The sequence below is a fragment of the Paroedura picta genome, chromosome 2, assembly GCF_049243985.1.
Source record: "Paroedura picta isolate Pp20150507F chromosome 2, Ppicta_v3.0, whole genome shotgun sequence".
NCBI classification, from domain to species: Eukaryota; Metazoa; Chordata; class Lepidosauria; order Squamata; family Gekkonidae; genus Paroedura; species Paroedura picta.
Window position 1 is genome coordinate 111649411 of NC_135370.1, and position 26677 is coordinate 111676087.

At 42.1% G+C, this 26677-nt stretch overlaps 1 protein-coding gene across 1 annotated transcript; it reads left to right on the top strand.

Annotated features, from left to right (window-relative positions):
* The first annotated feature begins 566 nt into the window (after window positions 1-566).
* CCND1 (cyclin D1) lies at window positions 567-25275 on the top strand. The gene is made up of 5 exons (XM_077322077.1): window positions 567-1107; window positions 2586-2801; window positions 3645-3804; window positions 9820-9968; window positions 21895-25275. Exons 1-5 carry the CDS (start codon window positions 910-912, stop codon window positions 22048-22050), a joined length of 879 nt encoding a protein of 292 aa, XP_077178192.1. The 5' UTR covers window positions 567-909; the 3' UTR covers window positions 22051-25275.
* The last annotated feature ends 1402 nt before the right edge of the window (window positions 25276-26677 follow it).

Below are 26677 nucleotides of genomic sequence, written 5' to 3' on the forward strand. Positions count from 1 at the left end.
TTCAAGGGACTGACTTCCCAGCCAAGGCAATCCATGGGGGAGTTGGTTGCCTCTTGCAGGGTGCTCCTGAAACCCTCTTGGCACCCCTGCCATGCGCTTTTGGGCGAAGGCCATCCTGCTTCAGTTTAAAAATAAATCAAGGCCCAAATCCTCACGCTAAAAGTCTAGGTTCCATGGCAGGAACTGTTTCGCCGCTGGATGCCAAGTCCCCTTTGGCCCCTTTCTTCCTCCTCCTCCTCCGCGCTCCGCCACCCTGAGCGGGAGGCTGCCCCCCCTAGCTGGGCGCCGAATGCTGGGGCTGGCTCGCCAGGGTGGTGCTGGCGGTGGGGCTGCCCCTTTGCCTTCTCGCAGTGAACCCGCAGCCGGGCTCCCCACCTCTGCCCGGCAGTGTCTGTGTGTGGCCTAGTCTCATTCATCATCCGGCTCCGGAGTCCTCTCTCATTTTGAACAAATTCCTGCCGGATCCAGGGGAAAAGACAATTTGGGCTTCCCCCGCCGCCGCCTCGCGCCTTCCCCCGAAACAGAAAGCAAGCCCTCGCCTTCATTTGCATTTGCATTAAGAGCTCGGCTTCTGTCTCCAGCTCGGCAAAGGGGAAGGACTTGGAGCCTATGGGATGGCTCGAGGGCTCTGCCCCCTGCTTTTGGCTTCTCTCCCTCTCCCTCTCTTTCGCATTCTCTCCGGGCGCTTTGATCTCCGCTTAACAACAGTCACGTCACGGGGACCCATACAGGAGAGTTTTGTTGGAAGTTAGAAACTTTTGCAGCCTCCAGAGGGCTGTAGCAGCAGTAGCAGCCAGCAGCATCCGAGGGACTCCTGGAAGGGGAAGCGCCAGAGCCTGACTCAGTCCTTTGAGCGACGCTGCCTGCAGCACAAGAAGGGCGAAGGAGGCGGCGGCGGCGGCGGCAGACATGGAACATCAGCTGCTGTGCTGTGAAGTGGAGACCATCCGGAGAGCCTACCTAGATGCCAACTTGCTCAATGACAGGGTCTTGCAGACTATGCTGAAGGCGGAGGAGACCTGCTCGCCCTCGGTCTCCTACTTCAAGTGCGTACAGAAGGAGATCTTACCATATATGAGGAAAATAGTGGCCACTTGGATGTTGGAGGTTGGTAAACGTGCTTTGCAAAAGCTTGGGCTGCTTGGAAGCGAAGCGGTCCCGTGTCTCCCCCCACCCGAAAACATACTGCCGGAGATAGCGCGCTCCCCCCCCTCCCGCCACATGCCTCCGTCCACTTGCCTTTCTTCTTGGCTGTAGGTTTTGGCAAAGCCCAACGACAGATCGCCCACTGTCATGCATATGTTGCCCCCCCCATTCAATATAGAATACAGTCGGGGGGGGGGGGAGAAGTAGTTTTGCAAGTCCCCAAGCGCGTCCCCCCTTTCCGGTGCTTCTGGGGGGATCCCGAGGTGGGATTACTAGGATCCAGGAGCCCCGAAGGCGTCTTCCAGGTTCTTGGGACAGCCCGGCGAGCTTGCCATGCAGTTGCCTGGGATTTTATTTTAAATTAATATCCATGGACACGTATGCAAGTGCTCCCCGTGCCAGTATTATGCGCCATCTTTGTTCTTTTATTGCAAAGGCCAAGTGTTTATTAATAATTAGAGCAGGAGAAGCGGCCGGAGGGCAGTGGGGCGGGGGGGGGGGTCGGCCAGCGGGAGGATCGGGCGCGGGGCTGGGGATCTGGGGGAGCTGCGCCGCTTGAAACTTTCCTTTGTTCAGACCAGGAGATTCTGTGGGCTTCCCCCTGGAAGACATGCTTCGGCCGCTGCAACTTGTCGGCCGGGTCGCCCGGCAAAAAGCCGCGTGGCTCCAGCTCCCCGCCGGCAGGCCAGGCTTCAGGGGGGTCCCCGCAAGACCAGGGGCGCTCGGGCAACATTTTCAGCCGCTTTGCGAAGCCCTCCCCCGCCGCGCTCTATTTTTAATTAATTTCTGAAGGCCCCCCTGTGGCCCAGGCGCTGGGAAATGCCGCACGTTGCTTCTCGAGGGGGCTGAGAGGAGGGGAAGGGGGGCCCTGGAGTTTGACTTCGGGACCCTCCCGTGGGGCGCCTTCCGTGTCCCCTCACGAGGGGGATCCGTAAAGGATCCCCGGGGGGTTGTTTTCAGGCAATTTTGGAGCCGCTGAGGATTTTTTAAATATTTTTAAATATTTTTTGAAAAGATGACGTCTGGGGAAAAAACTCGCAGCTGCCTCTCTGGACGCCACCTTTGTGTCTCGACTCTCGGCCAAAGAGGGGGATCGGTAGCACCCAAGTGAACTGAAGCCAATAGGGGGTAACTGGGCCATCACCCCCCAGCATTTTGACCCCCATTTTCTTGTTTGGGGTGCTTATCAAGGGCTCTCAAAGACCCGTCAGTCAGTTTTCTTCTTTTCTTCTCAGTGCCGACCACGTTTTTTTCACTCCACATTTTCTGTTGCGACTTTCTCTTTCAGTTTTTCCAAGCCTGACTTTCTTTGACTTTTTAATAGTGAGATGCATCGAATTTCATTTGTTTTCACTGTCTCTAACCTACTGAAAATAATGCCTGTGTTAAAATACCAATTTCTGATTTCAACTTTTCCCCTCTCCTTAATTTTGCTGCAGGTTTGTGAGGAACAGAAATGCGAAGAGGAGGTTTTTCCTTTGGCGATGAATTATTTGGACCGATATCTCTCTTTTGAACCCCTCAAGAAAAGCCGTTTGCAACTTTTGGGAGCTACCTGTATGTTTGTGGCTTCAAAAATGAAGGAGACTATTCCTCTGACTGCGGAAAAATTGTGCATTTACACTGACAACTCCATTAGACCCAACGAATTACTGGTAATTTCATATTCATATCATCAGAAAAACAAAACCATAAATGACACAGAGAAAATGATCAACAATTTCCTGCAGATCTTCTCCTCAAAATTAACTGCATGAATTTGTTCTAAAAAGATTACCGATTTACCTGTGCAACTTCTAGATATTCTTGCTGGAAAGAACCAGGAGTTTGTATAGGGGTGAATGGATTAAAGATCAGGCCAGTTTTCAGTATTTCTGGGTCTGATAGGTGTAATGCTTGCAGCAATCCTATGCCCTTTGGATTAATCCTATGGAACTCCCTGAGATTTTCAAAAATATATGCCCGGAATGAGACTGTTAAACTGCAATCCCAGGAATATGTAATGGTGGCTTGTAAATCAGATTTCCTTTAGCTGAATGGGAGAGAATCCTTCCTCCACATGGCAGAAATTAATTGAATGAAAATTCCCTAATAAATTAAATCCTTGCCAAAAAACATTCACAGTAACAAGATGGGGTTGGAAAAATGGGTGGCTGGTGCCCTCTTGTGTTTGAAGCCCAAATGACAGCCCCAGTTAATAGAGCACCTTGGTTCACAGCAGCTGGATGATGGTGGCGTTGGAAAAGGGGGAGGGAAGAGAATTATGTAATTTTCATGCAGAGAATCATTTTACTCGTCTGCTTCTGTTCTCCGGTGGCATAGCTGCTGCTGCACTTGGCAAGAGTATGGTTTCGGATGGTACACCATGTGCAAAAGACCCAAGTCTCCCTAGGATGCTGGGGCAGTATAACAAACAGTGTGCTTCCATCTGTTTATAAAGGGAACTTAACCATTTTTCCCCCATCCTCTTCCCTTCCATTTCTTTTTTATCTTTGCAGCAAATGGAACTGCTTCTGGTGAATAAGCTGAAATGGAACCTGGCAGCAATGACCCCTCATGATTTTATTGAACATTTTCTAGCCAAAATGCCTGTAGCGGAGGACAGCAAGCAGATCATCCGTAAACACGCCCAGACTTTTGTGGCTCTATGTGCTACAGGTACGAGCCTCAGACCCTTCAAAGGCGTGTTGTCTGTCTGTGTACCCCCAAGAATCATACCCTCTTCCCTTACCTCTGCCCAGAACCTCATAGGTTTTAACCTATAATTCAGCATAGCTAAGGCCTGTGATTAGCACTGTCTTGTTGCAAAACATGAATCACTGGGCCAAAGGTAAGTTTTCTAGGAAGAAGTATTTCCTGTGACAATTTCAAGAGAAAAATAAATTCTGTGTGAAGAGAGAACATCTTGGGAGCTCAGCTGTGCTACAGCTGAAAAAGGATCTAGGTTTTGGAAACCAGGCAAGAAGTTCCTGCATTGTACGCTTAAATACTTTTACAACTTGGGTTTTGTTTGTTTCTGGGGGTGAGAAATTTCTATCTGCTTTTCCTGGAACTTTAAAAGTTGTATCTCCCCCCCCCCCCCCCGAAAAAAAAACAGTTGCTAACTGAGGGCAGGTGGAACATGAAGTATGACAAGCAAGGGCTGTATGGCCAACAGCTATCGGCCCATGTATTTTGCTGATTCCATGTATACATGCAGCCCAGAGGACCCAGAGACTAACTAGGCCCCAGAGCAGGGGTAGTCAAACTGCGGCCCTTCAGATGTCCATAGACTACAATTCCCATGAGCCCATGCCATTGTTGGCAGGGGCTCATGGGAATTGTAGTCCATGGACATCTGGAGGGCTGCAGTTTGACTACCCCTGCCTCAGACTATCACAGAGGCCTGGCTTGGGGTTTCAGGCATAATCTGTGAATATGTGCATGCCTGTGCAGACTCATTCTGGAACGCCACATGCTTTTCTTGCTGCTGTTTCATTTCCTTAATTGCCAGTCCCCTCCCCCAATCCTCACAAACAACTAGCAGGAGTGTGGGATCAGGAATGTAACATTGCATTCCTGATGTCCAGGTAGAACAGTCACTGCTATTTTTTAAGCAAGTAGCAAATAGATAACTTTAGAGATAGAGTTTTTTCTTTCTTTTAAAAAGAAAGTTCCATTCCAAGGAGGCAAGAGAGACATGGAATAGCAAAAGAAGAAGGAACCAAACATGGCCTCAGCACATGTTCTTTTGAACAGAAATCTGCAGTGTGCTGCTGTAAAATTAGCACATAAAAGAAAGCACTGGGGATATTGATTTGGTAAAATGTGACTCTTGAAGGGAGCAGTCTCAAATGGGCAAAATCCAGTGCTCTGTTTAGTACTTGAAGTAACTCTTAGCTGAAATAGCAATGAGATGAGTTTGGTCAAAAAATTCCCAAACAAATTTTTTTCTTAAAGTTGTTAAACGGCCCCTTTGACTACCTGGCTTGGTTCAGAAACATTGCCACAGAATCTCCAAGGAGAAATATGTAAATACTAGCTGTTTTCTGGCTGTCTTTTCATCCTGGACCAGCTGGCAGAATGGCAAGCAGTTTTGGACATGGTGGGGGAGGTATTCCTTGCCTAGCCATTAAAATTATTAGCATGTTTTAAAATACTCTTTAACCTACTTAAAACAATCAGTTTCAGTAAACCAAAGAGGGGGTTACTGCTGAGAAGCAGCCCTCCCTGGGGGCACAGCCAGGTTTGTCGCTACCTCAATACTCTAAGAGCCCTTTTTGTTTCTTTCTCCTTCCCCTCCAGCCTCCTTTATGGGGTATGGGGATGTTTAACCTGGGTTGTGCCACTGACAGTTGCAGTTGCACAGGGATGAAAACAAGAATAGTTCAAAGGTTGGAGGCTTGCAAAGAGCCAAGTACTTTGATCCGCTGTCAGTGTTGTTGTGTTTCTTTTTAGAAGGCACGTCCCAAGGCCTATCTTAAACATTGTTCTAAACGCCATATGTAGAACTGGAAAATGAATTGGTGAATGCAAACCTTGTCCAGGATTTTTTTTTTTAAACCTCAGCCTTAAAGGAAGTGTGGAGGTCAACAAGGGAGCTACCAGCCTCAACAAAGTCACTGGGAATTTTGCCTAAGTAAACAGTGCTTAATAGGGTTTTATGTTGGTGCATTTGTCCCCAAGAGTCACCTCTTGTTGTTGGGAAAGGGTCTGATTTAGGATTTCCCAGACAGATACCAGGGAAAGAAATTTGTGTGTGTGGGGGGGGGGGGATTGATTTGGCTATTTCTCTGTTGGGTGCTTCAGATCTGAATGGTAAACACATCTTATTAAAACCAAATGTCTGAAGAAGTTTGATCCAAGATCTGTTAAAACAAAAGCCCCTTCCTAGCTTGTTAGATATTATTAGGGGCCCAACCTGGGCTTTATAAGAAATAAGAAGAGAGCCCATGAAGATTGCAAAATAACAGCTTGTTTTCAATAATAGGATGGTGTCAATGAGGTGAAAGCAGAAAAAATGTCTGAAGGTTTCTGTGTGCCACTTTGTTCTGGATACAATGGCGATCTCTAGCAGAGGTGGTACTAAGAGCAGCTCCTTTTATGCTGCTGCCGCCTGCCATTGTCAACCAAAATGGGTTTGCTTTGTCAGTTTTCATTTAGTTGTTTTGAATATGTTTTTACCATGTATGTTGTGGGAGGGGAAATCACTAAAAGCTGTTCAACTGACTGAAGACTATGGCACGGCAAAGAGGAAATGAGGCTTCATTGACCCAGGCTGAGATCAGTGCTCAAGAGGAGACCCAGCTTGACAGAAGCAAAACAATTAATAGGAACAAATATAAGGCGATTCTGTATTTCACGATGGGCCTCTGGTTGTCTAAACATCCTCGGTTCTTTGGAGGGATTACTTGCAGCCTTTAATGTGATTTCACTGGAGCAAAGCCCTTCCTTTGAAACAAGTTTGCCACAATCCTCCTATTCTCCGAGTCTTTCCAAAATTGGAAGTCTCAAGGTATGTGACCAGTTAGAACCTGTTGCATCTTGCAGCCAGTGATTTATGTTCAGAGTTTTGATTTGCCTCAATGAAAAGATTTTCATTCATAGCCCCCAGCTCTCCAGACGGATGGAGTTGCTGCTCCATTTAAAAAGGAAAAGGGGTGACTTGCCTTGTCAGAATTTTTTTTAAGCGCTACAGCGCCTAGATGCTTGCTTTGTCCTCCCTTCAGGGTGGCTGGCATTCTTCTCTCTCCTCTTCCCCCCCTTTTTTTTAACAACACTGAAGTTGTTTATTCTTTTTGGATGAAGTCTCAGATAGGCTACTGGGGATGTGTGCTTCAATTGAGGGGCCCCCTTCTCTATTGTCACTGTGTCAGGTCTAATTCATCTCACCGAAGCCCCCTTGTTCCTGAGCGCTCAATAGCGCGAGATGAGGCGATGGAGGCTGACAATAATGCCACACTCTTCACTTGGGGGCATCCAATTACAGCCAAGAGGGGCCCCCTGATTAATATGCTGAAATTAGTGGTCTCTGCCTCAAATAATTCCTTGTTGTATCGCAACAAAAAGTCTGTCCATGCTGCTTGTCTGGAGTGGTTATGGGGACAGACACAAGCTGGTCATTTAAACTCCATTATCACTTTTTCCACCTCGGAAAGAAAGAGGGTGTGACGAGGAATTCTTGTCCCTGTTTATATGACCACTTTGAAAGGAAATACTTTCTAGATTTCTCAAACTTGCTGTTATTTCAGTGATCTCATAAACCTTCGCTATTAGTTTAAAACTCGGGCCATTAGTTCCAAATCTAAAGAGTAGAGTAAGTTTTCCGTAACTGGACAGATTAGACTGAACAGTCAAAAGAAAATATGTTTCCTCTCCAGCCTCTTTTGGAGAGTAAACACTGGACATTTGTTTGATGGCTTTTGGGAATAAGGTAAATATGAAAATATGAACTGGTAGAAAAGTGTTTTCAGATATTGCAAAGTGTTTAAATAACGATACCTGTGAACTATGTTTTCAAAGACCAGTCGGATCCATTCATTCCTCACCTTATTACTGATGTAATCACCCATAGTGATCAGTAAATGCTACTAAATGGTCAGCCCCACCCCTGCCATGAAGTGACTTGCCCAATGAAAAGAGGCATAGGGTTGTGAATTAGAATAGGATACATATGCTGTCTTTGACAAAGAACAGAAAAATAAAAGATTTTAATGTTTCCCAAAGACCATTTTGTTGATAATTTACTGTTTGGTTTTTGTGTTCAAAAGTGCTCAGTAGTGGCCTCTTGGAATGCAAATAAAACTTGGTGTTGATTGTTCTGGAGACTGGATTTCTCCCAGTAAGTGAGAAGGTGTTTTGGTTACGGAGTTCTGTACAGAAGTTGTCATTTTCTGGTTTCACTTTTACTCTTTCATATAAACATGTTCTCCATGTGTTAATTCCTGATTGTGCATGAGATGGTCAAATGCCAGAAAAGAGTTGAAAAACCTGGAAATATAAATTACACCTTTTAAAAAGGGGAGTAGCATTCTCAGTTGCAGGGCTAGGCCAGGCAGACCTGGGAGGGGCTTAGTGACAAGACCTACAGCAATGAAGTCTGGAAGTGGGCCCAGGCTCTTGTCAGCGTGGTGTCACATCAGAATGTAACTGATTGTGTGCCAGGTCTTGGGACCCCTTCATTTAGTTATGCCACATTTACTTAAATCCCTGTTGCCAAGATAGAGATCAGTCAGTGATAAGAGAAAAGGTTGAGGCAGAACACTTGCAAAGGGGAAGTGGTTATTGAAATTTAGTTTATCCACTTAGATGTAAGATTGAGAATCTTGATGCTTATATATTTACAGTTTTCTTCACAAGGAGTTTGAATTTTTTTTTTTAGTGAAGGTATTTTTATTCAAACTTAACTTCTAGTTGTTGGATCCTGGGACTCCCTATTGCTAAGTGAACAGCTTGTTTCAGATGGCAGAGTTTCTTTCCATTAGAGAAGGCCTTCCCATTTGGCAGAAGGAAATCCTTGAATCAAACCTGTTGTGTTCAGAGAGGCTGGATTCCTTGGACTGCAATCCTGGCCCATACAAAAAGTCTCATTGTATTCCATGGCTCTTCTTTCCGAGAAATTATAAATAAAATGGGAGGTTTGGATGCTCTTTTGGTAAATAACGAGTTTGAGTAGGAAGCAAAATTAGAGAATTGCGTAAATAATTAGGGTTGGATCCAAACCTTGTTTCCTGGTGGTGGAGTAGAGAGGAACCCATTTTGGTCAGTTCTCTCCTACTGCAGGATCCAATATGGAGCCTAGATATTTCACAGTGTCCCAGTATTGGGGGTGGACAGGAATGTTTTGTCTGGATGTTGTTGAAATAAAAGATGATACGCTGGCCTAAGCAGCTGTCACTGCTTTTTCTGTCATTAGATGATACATATTTGGGGAGGGGGCAGGGTGAGGGTGAGCTTCCAGAAACCAAACTTGAAGATTTCAAGGGAACACCTTCACTTTGGGGATAGAATTCTGACCACTGCCATAACCCCTGGTGTCCTACCTGCCTCATGGACTTGGATCTAATAAACTCTAGCTAAGGCTGAGTTTAGACACCTCAGCTCCATTTTCAAGGCTCAATTCTGAATGTTTTCAAAATGGCCTGGATATTTAAAAGTATCATGAATCTGCCCATTTGGTAAGAAGTGCAGAGGAGGGTTCAGGTCCTTCCCAGGTATGGTAGGTTGCAACCAGATAAGAGGGCTTTTCTTGTGGTGATGAGTTGCCACCTAGGCAGGTGGGGGGTTTTGCTGAAAGGTGGGATTAAAATTTTCTGAATAAATACTTGGGTAAATGTAACATTTGAGGAAACTACAGTCCTACATCTAAGCTATTTGATTTCAGTGAATTTGACTGAAATACATTTGTACAGAACTATTGGCAAGAATTAGTTATCCTTTCAAAGAAATCCATGGCCTTTCAAAGAAATCCATGGCCTTTTTTTCTGTTAAAAGGAAAAAGGCCTAGAAGCACGTATTCACAGTAGCACGTACTTACGTTGCTTTTACCTGCATCTAATGCTCCCCCCCCCCCCCCAACACACACACAATTCCATTCTTTTAAAATTTGGCCAAACTTCTTTTATGTGTATCCTGAAAAGTGGAACAGTATGTACATAAACAGGCTCACCTGTCTTTCCTTTTGTTTCCCAACAGATGTTAAGTTTATTTCAAATCCACCTTCCATGATTGCTGCTGGTAGCGTGGTAGCAGCTGTGCAAGGCCTTCACCTTGGAAACACTAACACTTTCCTCTCGTATCAATGTCTCACACATTTCCTATCAAAAGTTATCAAATGTGATCCGGTAAGTGATTCTGTTCATCTGAAGCTCTAAAGCTTTGGGTTGTGTGTCTGTATTGGTGTCATATCATATGCCATCATATAAATTCTGTTTGGGTGAAAATCAGAATTTGTTTTCAGTATGTATTCTTGTCATCTTCACCAGCTGCATGTTAGTTACGGGTAACATTGCATAGGCTGAAATTTATTTCTTCTGAGCTTCTTAGTAAAGTAACTGCCTGGGTTCCATCCTGCAATGCACAAATGGAAAAAGAAATCTCCTTAGCATAATTCCACATGCAGAAAGGATTCCACAACATCTCCTGCTCCCATCCTAGTTTGCTTGACACAAGATTTTGTGCAACCATCTTCTACCTCTCCCATCTTGTGCTTCAGGGAGCCATTTTGAGAACGAAGCAAGTGCTGGGTTCACTCCCTGAAAACTAGGGATTAGTAACACAAGTTCCCACACCAGTGGACGCAACTATGGATACAATAAGTTTGGTGCAAGTGGCCACAGCAGTCTTTCTGGAGTTTCAGCCTGCACAGGTGTGCTGGATCCAGCCCCAAGGAAGGAATTCTCGTTGGCAGTTGTTGAGGCTATATTTACTCGTTTGATAGGTCATTAGATTGCAGAACAGAATACTTTAAAATAAGTAAAGAAAATAATAGTTGCAATAAACTGATCTAATGGCATCCTCACTTTTGTTTTGACCACTCTTGGGCTTCTTTATTATGGTAAATGGTGTAGAAAACCCATTTTTAAGAGGATTCTGATGATCAAAATGGAGCATCATGTGATAGGCTTGTATTGTAGATACTACTGAATTCCTCTTCATTTTTTAAACAGTTTGCCCCACAATGTTAAAAAGTAGATGGTCTTTCTTGTCCTCTTCCTCTTTCTTTTAAAGTTCTGCAGCTTCCTGGAGATGCTCATCAGTAACTGACGAGCAATAAACCTTTCATGAATGAATGGGCAGGAAGGGAGCCTACAAGGAAGACCTAGAGTCAATGATCCATGCCCTAATGGTGTGTGACGTTGGGGCAGAGCTTAGCTTTGTGTTGGAACAATGTGAAAACCCAATAAATAGGGGCTTGAAGAGGGGTTCTTGTGAGGTCTCCCAAGTGCCCGCAGTGAGTCAAATAAAGTCAATCCTGTGGTTTGTAACCAGATCTTTGAGGAAGGGCCAAAGCCTCCATTTTATATCTCCATAAATATACAAAATATTAAGATTTGTAGAAAAGCAATGCTGAGGTCTCTGTACATACTGGGAATTCATAGTGAATGGACAATAATTTCTGCCTTTTATAGTGTTGTTATGTAATTTAATAAACTTGGGACAAATTTATGAAGTCTTTTCCAGGAATCTGATGCACTCACTCAGTGCAAGCCACACATACCACAAACTCTGCCTGGGCTGTCCACCATTTATATGCATAATGAAAGAGACCTCAGCAGATCCAGCCTGAGATAAACTGAATGTCGCACTAGCAAACGTTACTGCCATATCACCTCCTACCTGCATTCTGGGTGATTTTCCTCTAAATTGTCTGTGGGGTGCAGACATGCCAAACTGAGAGAAAGCAAAAGCTCTATAGAAACCCTTGCTCCCTGATGTGGGAGTACATTCCATTGAAAGCAGCATGACTTGTGCCTGTGTCATGTGCTTAGTGTCTGATTGCCTAACATTTAGACTCCTAGTTCATTTTTGTGCAGTCTTTGAAAGTCTCTCAAATGTGCCTCCATTAAATTGTTTGGAAGATGTAGAGCAGTAGTGCTCAGAGGGACTGGATTCTAAAAGCTGTTTGTCAGTTCTCATGTTTCTGGAGTAGCCCTATGGGTGGGTCTCAGTGGTATAACTAGAGTATGCTGGATTGCTCTTTTAAGCAGCTGCCTCAGTTTACTGCTGAAAATGTTGCTTATTCAAATGCAGTGAACAATACAGGTTCTTCGCTGCGTAATTAGCCTCAATCCAGAGCAAGACATTTTGAATGAGTTTCTTTGCGCCAACTGAGATACCTGCTGTCTTGTGCTGTTATTGAATATGTGATGTGAAAGATGGGGAGAGCACTAGCAAACCACCCCGTATTGAGTCTGCCAAGAAAACGCTAGAGGGTGTCACCCCAAGGGTCAGACATGACTCGGTGCTTGCACAGGGGATACCTTTACCTTTAATGTAAAAGAAAATGATACTTAAACTAATTCTGATACATAACATTGAGAATTGGCTTCTGTCACATTAGACCTCTGAACCAGCTGAAACAATGTGCTTTGATGACCTGGTCAAAGAGTAGGACTTCCATGGTTGAAAGTGCAAACGTTAGATCCAAAGGTGTGCCTTTCAGTATGTGGAAGGCAAGGATTATCTTGTGCCTTGCACCAGAGAATCAGTCCTTGATGAGAAGAATTTTGAGAACTACTGTAGAGCCTATTTATTGAGACATTGTATGCACTCTTCTTCTAGTGCCTATTTAAGCTTTTGCATGATGTTAGTGATCTACATAGGGAGTTAGTTTGTTTTTTGATTCAGTCCATGATAATTTGGGAGTGATTTCTAGAGCATTGTTAAGAATAGATCCAGATAATTGCTTTTGGTGTATATGAGGAAATCTGCACTAGGGTTTTCAGTTTCACCCCCAACATCAGCTTCTTCATTGCATTGGAGGTTAGGGGGTGGGGCTTGTTAAGCAACACAGGATGCTGGTGTTTGTTAGAAGTTCCAGAATGTGCTTAGAGCTTATTCTTTATATTGAAATGGGGTTATTCAGTTTGGAGGATCAAGAACAGGATAAGTTAGGTTTTAATCTCCCAGGGATTTCCATGTGCCAAGACTCCCCCATTTTGTCTCCTGCTGTAGCCCGGGACGAGCAACAGGAGGTATAGTTGGAGACTTGCAGCAGATCTGCAAAAATCCCTGCCCCCTTTCCATCTATGGAACACCTCTGTGGAATCCAAGCCCAAATTTTAGCCATCCATTTTGTAAGAGCAGCCTACTACTAGTCTTATGCATGAAATGCCCCATAACCATGAATTAGCTGCAACTCAAGATTGTCTTCTTCATCTATAGTTGTGAACTTAAAGATCTGCATGGCAGCTGAGCTCAGAATTCATAAACATTACCATTGCATTAACATTTTTAAAATGCACTTAGAATTCTTGCCAGAATGAATGACCCAGAGAATTTGAGTTTTTGTAATTAAAGTTATACCTTTTACCCTGAGAAAGCGAAAGTAAAAATTAATATCATCCAACTGACATTCCTTTATAGCTCAAGTTTATGTTGGTAAGAGTCCCATTTCTCATTTTGCTTTTGAGCAGTGGTAATTAGAAATGTGATAACCACAGCTAGAACTCTTGGGCTGTCTTCCATTAGTCTATTTCTGACCCAATCATCCCAAACAACTGAATTTTGCTTGGCATTCATTTCTAGACCAGAACATTGCTATATTTGATTGTATTTCCATGTTATCCCATATTACTACTGGAATACATTTATCAGCCATCTTTATGCATGGAACATTTTGGGTTGGATCCTGCTGAGTGAACACAAAGGTGGTTTGAGTTTCATAGGATCCAAACCCTTGTTTTGTAGTCTACAGCAAATACCAAAGGACTCCAAAGCATGCTTTGTCCTTAATATTTTCTTTGGAATCTCAACCAATGGACTTTAAACTGAACCAAGTCTTAACAATTCAATCATATTGAATCATATAATCAATTCAATCATATTTATAAAGTTAATACACTGATTATAAAGTTAACACATGCTTCCAACATTTGGTTCTCATATAACATGGTATATGTTTGTACAGCCTCTTCATTGTGGGGAAGCAGGATTGTGACCATTCACACTGAATTCATCTGTAGCCTTTGAGCTCACTTTACATCCATTTGTCTGACATGAATGCATAGAGTTTTCTATATAAAGACCATGCATCGTTAACTTCCATGAAATCCAGACTGCCTCATGGATTGACTCTATATACTAGAGTTCAAAGGCAATGTTCCTTGGACATTTAGTTGACTTTAAAGCAGGTAGGCCACTGTATAACTCCCTCTGGACATAGGTGTCCACAGTCATTTGAATCATTGCTTAGTGTTTTAATAACTGGCTGTTAGCCTTATCACAGATTATTCATTTAATATGTGTATTAAAACTAAAATACATAGGAATTATTACTGCACTGCTACAAGTTGTACAATCCTGTAGTCAGTAGAATCAAACCAGCAGTTATGAGTTGATTAAAATTCTGTTTTCAATGTGGTTGAAAGCTTTTGATATAATGCTAAATTTCTCAATTTTTTTATTGGAAAAACTAAAAAGAAATTCCTCATAAAAATTGAGACAACATACTAGCAAAAATTCTAAAGAGGTGGGGATGGGGGCTGTAAAAATGCAAAGAGAAAATATTGGTGTTTTGTTCTATAGACTGGAGTCATGAAAGAATGAATGAATTTTATTATTTTCAAAGGAACTCGCCATTCTGGACTTTCAAGAACATTTTCCTCGCTGCCGAATCCAAAGAGACATGGCAGGAGATTAATGTTTTAAATATTATGTATATATTGCTGATCACTGTAGTCGATTACATTTTTAATTCACTCTTCCCCCCAAAGGCATACATCCCTCTTGCAAATGTGAAGCAGGTTAGATAGTGACTGGCCCCAAATCACTTAGGTGGAGTTGAGGTTTGAACTTGAGTCTTCCCAGGTTAAGTCCAATACTCGGGTCATTACAGCATACTGGCAGTATATGTGGATTTAATTTTATAGGCAAAGCTAGCTCAGCTGCACACCCCCAGTGGGAGATTGTCAGTGATAAAGTTTCACAAATGTTGAACCAGGATTTAAACTACTCTGAGATAAATATGAATTGGTTTCTTTCAGTCTGGAATGCCTGAATTTATTACATAGTTATGGCTGAATCAATCTCAAAGTTTGTGGAAGTGAAAGAAGTAAAAAAAAAAAAAAAACTCTTAAAGGAAGCCTAGTTCTTGTGTTCGTTTCTTAGGTGAATCCTTTCTGGAATTTAAATAAGAATGTGTGGGGTCAGAGACACCATATTAATGTCTCTGCTGAGAAAGGCCTGTGGTATGTAGGCAGCCTACAGCATAATGACTTTAGGATATAGTGTGTTTCTCTTTGCTATTTAAAATACTGTGTCTCTGTCAAGAGGAAATATTACACTAGAGTTTAAACCAGTAAAGGTCAAAGGTTATTTGTTTTCAGTGAGCTGTAACTGATGGTCTGATCTGCTTAGAGGTAGGATTAACCTCCCTCTCTCTCAGAAGAGACTTGCTGAGAATTGTTTGCTTGGGTTTTTAATCTTATTTTACCCCCAATGCCATGTGGTAGACAAGATTCTTGTGGTAGCAGAATCAGTGAAAAGCTGGTAGATCACACAAGAAGCTTCTGAATGAAGGCAGAATTGAAACAGGAAAATAAAGAAAACAGCAGGCAGGTCACCATCTCAAGAAAACAACATTCATTCTCAGTCATGCACATCCTAACACTTTTGACGGCAATTTATCATGGAAGACTGGGTTCACTGCAAGGGCTAGCACATGTCATAGGTTAAATCAGAAAGGCAGTCCCAAAAGGAAACTTCAAAGTTCTTAATACACAGAGTTAAACATGTTGGAAAAGCTTTATGTTTGTGAGAAAGGCAGGAGTATACACTAAGCCAGAAAATCTTTCAGCAAAATACTGTTAGATTGTTTGTTTCCCCTTTTTAATGTAGCTGTTCACTGTTGCTGTAGTGGCTGCACTCTTGGCACGAAAAAAGGGGTCACACGAATTCACAGGAATACATGTTTTGGTGATTGACGAGGTCCATTCCATTTCTAATACTTGTGACTATAGTTGTACACCTGTTGCTACCAGGACAAATCTCTCCCCCCCCCCAAAAAAAAACACCTAATGTTAGGCTGCTACAGAAACAAGGAATGTGATCTTAATTGTATTCTGAAAACTCATGCCACAAAATATTTGTCAGAGTGGCCATAAGATTTGTTCTTGCCTTTGCTCTTTACCTCTCAGTACTATTAATATTCTTTGAATATTCTAATTTATCCTATAAGGTAACTGGGTATATTTCTATAGACTATTTATAAATAGAAAGCACTTTGATGAGTTAGATATTATCTTTAAGATTAGAAATGGTAGCCGTATTTTTAAAGCTAGATTACAGTTTGGTTAGAGGTATAGGGAGAGTTAGAAATTAAATTTAAAAATTGCACCATCTATTAATGTCTTGTCAAGTCACAACTGACTTATGGTAACCCCAGCGTGAGGTTTTAAAGGCAACTAAAAAGCCATTGCCTTTTTCTGCAGAACCTTTCTGGTGGTCTCCCATCCAAGCCCTGACCTTGCTTGGCTTTTGAGATCTGCTGAGATCAAGCTATGCCATCTTTCCTCCTCTTTCTTGATAGCAGCATCTGAAAAAAATACTTTTTAATTTCCTACTCATCGTTATCTGTGGTGAATTCTCCAATAGCCATTGTATTGTAGTTGAAGGCTTGAATACAGCACAGCATTTCCTTTGATGGAAAGACTGCCTCCAGTAGCACCTTAGAAACCAACAAGATTTTGTGGGGTATGATTTATGAAATTAAAGAAGAACTAGGTTTTTTGTACCCTGCTTTTCACTACCTAAAGGAGTCTCAAAGCAGCTTACTGTCATCAGCCCTTCCTTTCCTCACAACACCCTGTAAGTATAGGTGAGACTGAAAGAGTTCAAAGAGAACTGTGACTAACCTAAGGTCCACCCAACTGGTTGCATGCGGAGGGGTAGGGAATCGGATGAGGTTCTCCAGATTAGAGGCTGCTGTTTATAACCACTACACCAAGCTGGCTCTGCCCTTACCAGGACTCCCAGGAACAGCATTTTGGGTTGCTGTGGAAGAGGGAGACAAAAAAGTTATGCCCTGTGGGTAAAAATCCTTCTGCCAGAAATAGGCTGAATCCAAGACTGTTCTAGCATATATGTTTAGCATGAGTAATGGCTCATAATTTATTACCTGGGGTTGCTTTCGTTTAATCCTGGCTGTTTACTTGCATCCTACTGTTTAGTGTTTAGATCTTCACTTACGTAAATTGTTAGTGCCTGGTTAAGACATAAGCATGAAAGTCTATCAGAGAATTGAGAGATTGAAGCCATGGCAATAGTGTTTCTAAAGCTGCCCCTAGTTCTATCCCTCTGATTCACAAAATATTGACCTTTTGTTTAGGTCAAGCTTTCTCAACTAGGGTTTCATGATGGAAGGGTTTCCTGAATGGGTGGGAGTTAATTATTCATAATCTGTCTCGTCGTGCAGTCCCATATTAAGCCTGTGCATGTGCAGGCCAGCCGCTCGGAACTTCCCTAGCTAAAAATCTCCAAAGAGGTCGCCTGCCCAACTGTGCATCTGTGAGCTTTCCCACTCATCAGGCATGTGATCCCAGGGTGGCACACCCACCCTCCTCAGTTTTCTTTTTGCCACCATGATTAGTGGACGACCTCAGCTGTTCCTCCATTGTTTGTTCTAGTATCTGTGTATATCACCTTATTCTCTAGCTTTTATGTTGACTTCTAAGGCGATTTTTAAAAAGTGTGGTCACTGCTCAAGATGCCAGTTACTGATGAGTATGATCGATGTTTGATTTGTTTGGGTGAGGCTCACTTGGTGACTACATGCCCAGCATGCCAGAAGTTCACCTAAAGGCACACTCTGATAGAACAGCTAGGCTTAAGGCAGTGCTCTGGGGAAAAGCCCACTCGGCAGATCCCCCTACAAGGGTCCTGTCAGAGTCAACCCCTTTCAGGTCAGTTCTGAGATTGGGCCCTCCATCTCTGATCAGTCACAGCTGATTCTGATAAGCCTCCTAAGAGACCTGTTTCTTGGTCATTTGAGGCTCCAAACAGACTGTCTACTCCAAGTATGATTATTGAGCAGCGCTCAGCTTTTGAGTCTCCTCCCAGGAAGGTTCAGAAATCTAAGTATTAGAAGACTTGCTCTCCCTGCTCTTCCTCGGCTGTCCCTAAGGTGCATTAGTCTGAGCTGTTACCTCCTGCTAAAATCCTGCCCCTTCGAGAGCCTTTGACTCAAGAATATGCCTTGGATTTAGACGAGGAGGGTTCCGTGGTTACTCCAGCCCAGTGCTGTCTGGCTCCTTTGATTACTTGGAGGCTATTATGGATCACTCCCTAGTGTATGTCAGCCAATGAGACCGTCCTTTAGAAGAAGAGGATGATGACCCTTCCCTGGATCTTCCTCATAGTGCCTTTGCTCTGGGATCCCAGCAGGGCCTTTCACACTGGGGCTGAACCATAGGATGTTTCCCTACATAACAGCCCTGAAATGGCATCCAAACCATTGCCCAACATTGCAGTGACAAATCTGACTTCTACCTCCCCCAGTGAGAATTATAAGATGTACAGGGAGCAACTTCTTCAAATGGTGAAGGCGCTTGAGTTAGATGTATTGACATCTGATGCTAGACCTAAGGATAAGACCCTTAGCCACCTTTACTCTAGTACTCCCTTCCAATTATTTAGGGCTTTGAGGACTTGACTGTTCCTGTTTGGAGTAAACCAGCATCTGTGTAACCAGCCCCTAAGTAAATTGAATCCCAGTACTAAGTAAAACCCAACTCAGCAGAGTACCTTTCCGTTCACCCTTCTGCTTCCTTTATCATTGAAAATTTGAAGTTGAAGAGAAAGCCTGGCCAACACTTGTCCCCTGGCAGTCGGGAGAGTAGGAGGTTCGACACTCTAGGTAAAAAGATCTACTCGTCCTTGGTGAATTGCGGGCGGAGTTTATTGGAGCGTTACTCGATTCCGCTATAGGTCGTGCGTTCCTGCCATTTACCAGAATAGGTCCATTACAGTTTTGGATCTGTGCCAAAGCACGGAACCAATGGCAAGCTGCACCCAGGTTTAAACCCATACTCGGCCTTGTGGCTTCTACTACGGCAGTGGTCCCTCATGCCAGGTGGCATATGAGAGATCTTCAGGCATGGTTCGTGAGGAAGTTTCACCCCTTCAAGCATCATAGCCCCTGTCATCATTTTTCTGTTCCTAGGGCTGTTGTTCATTCCCTTGATTGGTGGCTGGTGTCTGGGAATTTGTTAGGTGGTATTCCTTTTGGTCCTTGGTTCCCTGAAGTGGTCCTGACTACAAATGCTTCTTTGGAAGGTTGGGGAGCTATCAGCCCAGGGGTGTTAGTCCCTATCTGAGGTGTCTATGTATATTAATTTGTTTGAATATGAGCAGTTTGTGTTGCCTTAACTGCTTTTGCAGATATTCTTCGGAACACAAAGATCCTTCTTTGGATCAACAACACCTTGGCCATGTTTTATATCAACAAGCAGGGGGGCACTGCTACTCTTAGATTTTGCCGCAAAGCATTGATGGTGTGACAGGTCTTATATTGGATCCCTGTGGATCTAAGGGCCATTCACATTACAGGGGCATTAATTGTGAGGTCTAACAGGTTGAGCATGGTTTTTTCTCAGACCTATGAATGGGCCCTGAGTGACCACTTCCTGACTGAGCTGTTCCCACAAGTAGACCTCTTAGCCTGACAATGGTTGGCAAAGGTTCCCAGGTTCTGCTTCCCATGTGTGTGGGGAGGTTGACTCCAACTCAAGGGATGCATTCCAGTTGTCTTGGACGGGAGCGCTCTCTTACGCATTCCCCCCTCTACCTTTGATTCAAGGGTGTTAGCAAAAATTATAGTGTAGTCTACGGATGCAATTTTGATTGCCCCATTGGCCCTTGTTTACCAGGCTGATGGCATTGGCTGGCAATTGCTTTGTCCAGATTCCACAGAATCTGTCCATTCTAATGTTCAGTTCCCTGAAGTGCCCAGACCTAGAGAATTTCCACCTGACAGAGAATTTACCCAATGAGGAAGTCTTCACCAGCACTGTGAGGAGGGTGTTACTTCATTCCATGAAGCACAGCTATCAATACAAGTGGGACTGGTTTGAGGGGTGGTGTTCTGACGGCAGCCTGTTCCTCTTTACTTGCCTGTTACTCCAGGTTTTGCTATACATTTGGGAATTGGTTAGTACAGGCCTCTCAGTTGTATCTGTCAAGTCTCACTTGGCTGCCTTAGTGTCCTACCATGTTGAGGTTCAGGGGAATTCAGTGTGTGCCCATAAGCTCTCTAAATGTTTTCTCAGGGGTCTAACCTGTTCCCACCCTGGCAGCTCCCAATGCTGCAGAGATCATTGGAGGTAGTTCTCCAAGCCTTAATGAGACCTTCTTTTGAACCCATGGTTTCTATTCCTCTATCATTCCTGTCCATGCTTCCTTATAGGCATCACTTCTGCAAGAAGGGTGGGTAAGTTAGCCTCCTTTTGGGTGGATTCTCTCTTTTTAAAGGTCTTCCCCTCTCAGGTGGTCCTGCATTCTGATTGGAAATTCTTGCCCAAGATAGTTTCTGAATTCCACTTATCTCAGGAGGTGGCCCTCTCCTCTTTCTTTCCGAACCCTCAGTCACTCAGAGAGAGGGAACTGCACACTCTGGATGTGAGGAGGGCCATACTTTATTATCTGGATAGTTCAGCAGGTCCCTATCATTATTTGCATGTTACCGAAGTTCCAAGGTCTGCAGAGCCTCATCACAGTCCATTTTCTAGATGGTTGGTTTCAGCAATTCGTGGTGCATACAAAGTATTTTCTCTGCCTTGCCCCTTGCAGCTGAGGGCTCATTCATTGAGAGGGCAGGCTTCTTCAGCTGCTTTCTTGAGAAGTGTTCCCCTTCAGGATATCTGCAAGGCTGCAACCTAGTCAAAGAAAGCATCTTCATTAAGCACTACGCTATGGATTTGAGAGCCAGATCCGAAGCTTGCTTCGGAACAGCTGTTCTTCACTCTCTGTGCTCCTAGGGACTCACCCCCTCCAAAAGTATTAAGCTCATTAAGGGCCCAATTTGGGACGACAAGATAGATGATGAAAACAAGAGTTGCTTTCTTGTAACTGTTGTTCATCAACGTCTTGTGTGCAGGCACACATTCCCTCCCACCTGCCCCTCTGAGTCCTTGTCAAGATTTAACATATCAGTGTGGTGGCAACAATGTGTGCCTGCGCACAAGTCATCAATGAAAGTAAGCAACTCTGTTTTTTAAATATTTTTTAATTTGTTAAACATTTATCATGTGATATGACCATATATGGTCTGTCAACCTACTCTCCCTTCACAAAATGGCCAATGAAGGGCCTGCAGGGGGTGGGGTGGGGAGGGGCCCTGGATGAGTATGTACACAGCTATGCTTCCCAACCATATTCTACAAGATTGTGCCACTTCTGGGGGCTCTTGAAGCCCGAGGCATAGTTCAGGGGTTTCTCAATGGCTGTTCTCAGGGTAGTTAGGATACAGCCTTTTTTATTTTTTCTATTTGTTTCTTTTATGTATTTTCTGTTTTTCATAAGTATAGAAAGAAATCAAGTTGACTGTTATTGAGTTGCAAATCATTGCATGAAAACTAGTGGTCACATCATGGGTATAGCTGCTTGAGGTTTCTGCGCTAAGAAGGTGTAACATGGTAAAGACAGGATCAGTATCGACTTCTCATGGGATTTTCTTTTGAGAATAACAGCATAAGAACTTCCTCTGGTATATGTGCTATTGTGTATTAGATGAACTGTAGCTCATTGGTGGAGCACTTGTTCTGCATGTGGAAGTTCTCAAGTTTGATGCCTACATCTGCTTTATTTAAGTTTGTACTGTGCTTGGCCAATTTGCTAGTAGATAATTAGTGACAGAAGTATCCATAGCTGCTTAAATGAGCTGAATTCTTAACACTAAGCTTGATGGGAGTGGGTTGCAAAGTCTACATTGCTGGCAGACACATGGGCACCCCTTAATGGCATTACTTCCAAGAATTCTGTGGCCCTGGGCTTGTGGATTAGGTATTTATGCATCTTCCTAAAGTGTTTCCCCCTTCTCTTGAATGTACCTAGGATTGTTTACGAGCCTGCCAGGAACAGATCGAATCCCTCCTTGAATCTAGTCTACGCCAGGCGCAGCAGCACAATGTATCTTCAGAAACAAAGACTGTTGAAGATGAAGCAGACCTCTCCTGCACACCCACTGATGTTAGAGATGTGAATATTTAAGAGGACTTCAGCCATTGGAGTTTGCTTTGCAGCATCAGCAAACAAAGAAAGGGCATCTGAGAAGGAGTTGGAATCAGGATCTTGTCCCCCAGAAACCCTTTTCTCCATGACTTTTTATACCAGAAGGGAAAATGTCATTCATTATTTTCTTCATTATTCCTTCCTTTTGTGACTTTTAACAGACAACCCCAGCTCCCTGCCCCCCCAACTGTCTTAAAAAGAAAACCATAGTATTTGCATGATCTCCAGGGGTTTGCGCTACAAAAATAGATTATTTTATACAATAATAATCAACTAGTTTTATATTAAAGTGTTTTTGTCTGTATGTTGTAAAAATAGGCATTAACACGCGCATGCGCGCACATACACACACACACGCATACAAACACAATGTCTCCAGGGGAGGTATTAGATTTGATTGTTGCATATTAAAAAGCCAACCATTTTTAAAGTAGAAGAGGGTGTTTTTTTTTAGATAGATTATGTATGTTTTGGGGGTTTTTTTTTCCTTTAAAAAGCATAGCTTTAATGCAGTTCTAGGCTTTTCTGTATCTTGCTTGCTTATGCATTTAGTCACTTTATAATTCATCTGTAAATGTTATTTTATTCCCTTAGGTTTTATCCTCTTCACCTTATAAATGGTTAATGTAACCTTTACGTTAGTATATGTTAGCATACTGCATAATGATATGTTAATCTTCTGTGCCTGTGGATTACCTGTGCATAAGGCTTCTAGGGTTCCAGCTTACCATAGCCAGGGACAGACCCAACATCCCATCCCATCCCAGTAATAAAGAGAATTCAGAGTAGTGACATAATATATTTTTGTAAGCGTCCTATTTTTGTAGTTACCTGTGTAAAAAAAAATGCTGGTTTTTACCCAAAAGATACGCAGCCGAATTATGTCCAGGTTAAATCCACAGTTTATCCTTTTATTATTGTTTTAAAACCATTCCATTTCAAAGCACTTTCAGTTCATTAGGTATAGGAAATACTTTCGTTTTATTGTGTGGGAATTTTTTTTTCAAATGGAATGGTTTGGAAATTATATATATAAATATAAATATATATATATAAAGTGCTTGTGTGCAAACTTGGAATTGCAAAGCAAGTGCATTTAACTATGGTGTTGAGGAAAGGTGGTTTTTTTTTTTTTCCTGAAGGTCGTGTTCCAGTGAGAGAAATCACATTCACAAAATTGCCAGGATATCTTCCTAACCTTTTCATTAGAAAAGATGCTTAGAAATCTTTTGGTGCCAACTCAGTTTTTTAAATATAAATTTAGGGGCCTGAAAGGTTTACCTATAGGACACATATTTTGAGAATTGTCTCTAGATGTACAACTGAAGGCTTTTAAACACTAAAATATATAATTTATAGTTAAGGCTAAAAAGAATATTTATTGCAGAGGATGTTCAGAAGGCCAGTATAATTTGTACAGTAAATCACCCCCTTTTGTCTAAAAAAAGGAAATCTTTCTGCCCTCGATGTTGCAATTTTAACACATCTGACTCAAAATAAGGACATTTCAAGATCCGTTGACATTTGGCCCAGACGTTTCCAAAATAATGTTAACCATGAGAAAGCACCATAGTTAAAAGTGTAGAATTGGTGTACTTGAAAAAAAAAATCTTAATCCAGTGTATTCCCCCCTTTTTTAATTTAGCTACAAATAGAAAATTTGCACATCTTGGCTATGTATCTTTTTATTATTATTGTAGAAAGTAGCTGAAGGGATGTGGACATAGATGTTGAAGTTGATGCTTGAGGAGAATGTGATGGCAAAATGTATGTGAGAAACTGCCGCTAAGGTGTTGATTGTAAACAAAAAAGTTTTAAAAAGGAAAAAAAAAGGAGCGGATGCTCCCCTTTTTATGAGCTGCTATGGATAAATTCCCAGCATGAATTGAAAAAAAATTAACATTGCTTTTCTGTATCTTTGTCATTGTGTTTTGCTGCTATTTTGTGGTCATTTTTTTTGTTTATACAATGTCATATACTGCCATGTTATAGGTTTTAAATTTTCTCATAGAAAATTATATTATTGACATCATTTTTTGTTTTGTTTTGTTTGGGTAGATTTTTTTTATGTGATCAGTTTTACTTAATGTGATTACTGCTCTATTCCAAAAAAGGTTCCTGTTTCACAATACCTCATTCTTCAGTTAACCATGTTTAGATCAGGTTTTAATGTTCGTTCACAATGCCTCATAGTTCTACTGCAAGCTGAAATGCATTGGACATTATTCTGAATGGGTCTCGCGATTTGCAACTAGCTTGTGCTAATATTAAGACGGCAGACATTTCAGAAGATTGAATAATGTCAGGTTCTTTTGTTACATGTTTTTATAAAGTGGATTCTTTTTCTGATCTGGGGTTTATTATCATAGTAGTTGTAAGCTGTGTTATTAGCCACATTTGATATATGAAAGGTGCATTATAATATAACTCTTGTATACCCTTTGATGTGTTCCATGAGTTCGGAATCATCATGTGGTATGATAGGTTATCTTCTGGAATTTAAGTATTTTGTGTGTTTAATCTGTTATGATATATTAGGGTTTTTGTTGATGTTAATTATAGCATAATGCTAATTTAAAACAAACCTGTAAATCTCATAAATAAGCCAGCTAACAGAGTTGTATGGTGAAGAATAATCTAGTTGCCTGTATGCTGCTAAACCAAAACAGAATTAGAACTTCATTTTGAGGGCAAATGCAGTTAAGATCCTACCTAAGCTTATGCAGATAGAAAAGGAAACAGCTTTTGTAATGCTACTAGCAGTCGCAGGACCCAGGAGGACTTGGATACATTTTGTCCAAATTTCAGGAACATTTCTTACTGCTTACCTCATAGACATTTCTGTTTGTGGCATCTCTGTGTCTCTGAACCAAACAAGATTATTAAGTTAGTGGTTGTTGGTTATATTATATGTTTCACTGAAAATGGCAGCGTGTACTGCAAAGTTTCTTTAAAGTGTTGTATGTACTAAAAGGCCAAATGCTGATCAGCGGGTTCACGTGCAACAGAGATGCTTTGTCACATTGTTAAACGATCTATTGAAAGCAAAGCAATTCAGATTTGTACCTTTTTTATATTGTACTTATTGGCATCACTGGTCTGAAATGCACATTTTCACCAACAGACCTGTAACAGTTGAGTTTCCAGCAAAGAAAAGAAAAAAAGAACCTCCCCATAAGTCTAGAAATAAATTTGTAAAACCCAGTGCTGGTATTTTGTGTTATTTTCATTGGATGTTATGGTTACCAGTTGGCACTTTTTATTTGTAGAAATGTACAGGTATGAGTATAACTCAGTTTGGTGTCAGTTCCGACGTCTTTAAAAATTATTGTTATACTTATAGGCTGGCGTTCCCGACCTGAGGTTGGAAGGCATCCAATACCACAATTTTGTTAAATCTTAAGCAAGTATATATCTGATTACTGTCTGAATGGGAGATCTAGGAACCCTGAATATATTACTTCAAGTTTTATAATGGGGCAAAACCTTTAAGACTAACAAAGATGTATTCAAGGCGTAAGCTTTTGAGTGCAAGCACACTTCCTCAGACTATGAACTTCCATCATGACAGTGGAAATATAAAGTTAATTCTGTTAAATTATTAAACTGTCACAACATCCAAATACAGCCTTATGATAATTTTTGGCTAAAACAGCCCCTCAAATTCCGTTGTAGTTCATAAAAACATAGGAGAAATAAAATTGTATGTTAGTGACCAACGGTTGACACTTTTACCATTTGTTGCTTGCCCCCATCTGTCTCCACCCAAGTATGAAACATTCCCGCAGGTTGAAGCTGAGCTGGCAACTATCTTGTCCTGAGACCATTATCTATTACTAAAAGTGAGATAATAAATGAGCATGTAAAAATGTTGCTAAGGAAGAACCCTGATGTAGATAGTGCTAGGTATAAAATAGGTTTTTAAGTTACACTAAATTGTTGGGAGAAAGTGGGGAGGAATGGTAATTTCTATTGGAGAATATGAAAGGCATCCCCAACACTAAATAAATGGAAGGGGCTGTGGTTCAGTAGTAGAACATCATTTTGGTATGCAGAAGGTTCCAAGTTCAATCCCTGACTTTCCAGTTGACCAGGTAGCAGTTGATGTTAAATACCGCAGCCTGAGAACCTAGAAAGTCACAATATTCTCATGATGGACCACAGGTCTGGTGCAGCTTCATGAGTTAGGTTGTGGGAGAAACCAGGATGACTCTATAAACAGCTTTCAAAAGAACAATAATAAAAAAAGACTCATTTAGGAAATGGAAGGAGGGCCTTATAACCAAGGAGGAATAAAAACAAACAATGCTTGCAGGTAGAGTGTTAGAAATGCTAACACTATGAGCTTAGGCTGGCAAGAAATGCTAAAAACAAAAAAGCACTTCTCAAGACTTCTTTTGTAAGGGAAATCATGCTCAACATGGCAAAATCATTTAATGTGATGAGAGACAGGAGTTGTGGTCTAGGATCACTGGTAGGAATAGTCTATAAAAACATAGTTTCTTTAAATGAAACCAAATCTGGGGCAGATGAATTGCATCCAAGGCTACTAAAAGAACTTGCAGAAATATTTTCTGAGCCTTTGTCCATTATTTTTGACAATTAT

Bases quoted from the DNA above. Each gene is read 5' to 3' on its own strand.
- CCND1 (XM_077322077.1), top strand. From the start codon at position 910: ATGGAACATCAGCTGCTGTGCTGTGAAGTGGAGACCATCCGGAGAGCC. The intron at 2,802-3,644 runs GTAATTTCATAT...TTATCTTTGCAG, and splicing joins TTAGACCCAACGAATTACTG to CAAATGGAACTGCTTCTGGT. The intron at 3,805-9,819 runs GTACGAGCCTCA...GTTTCCCAACAG, and splicing joins TGTGGCTCTATGTGCTACAG to ATGTTAAGTTTATTTCAAAT.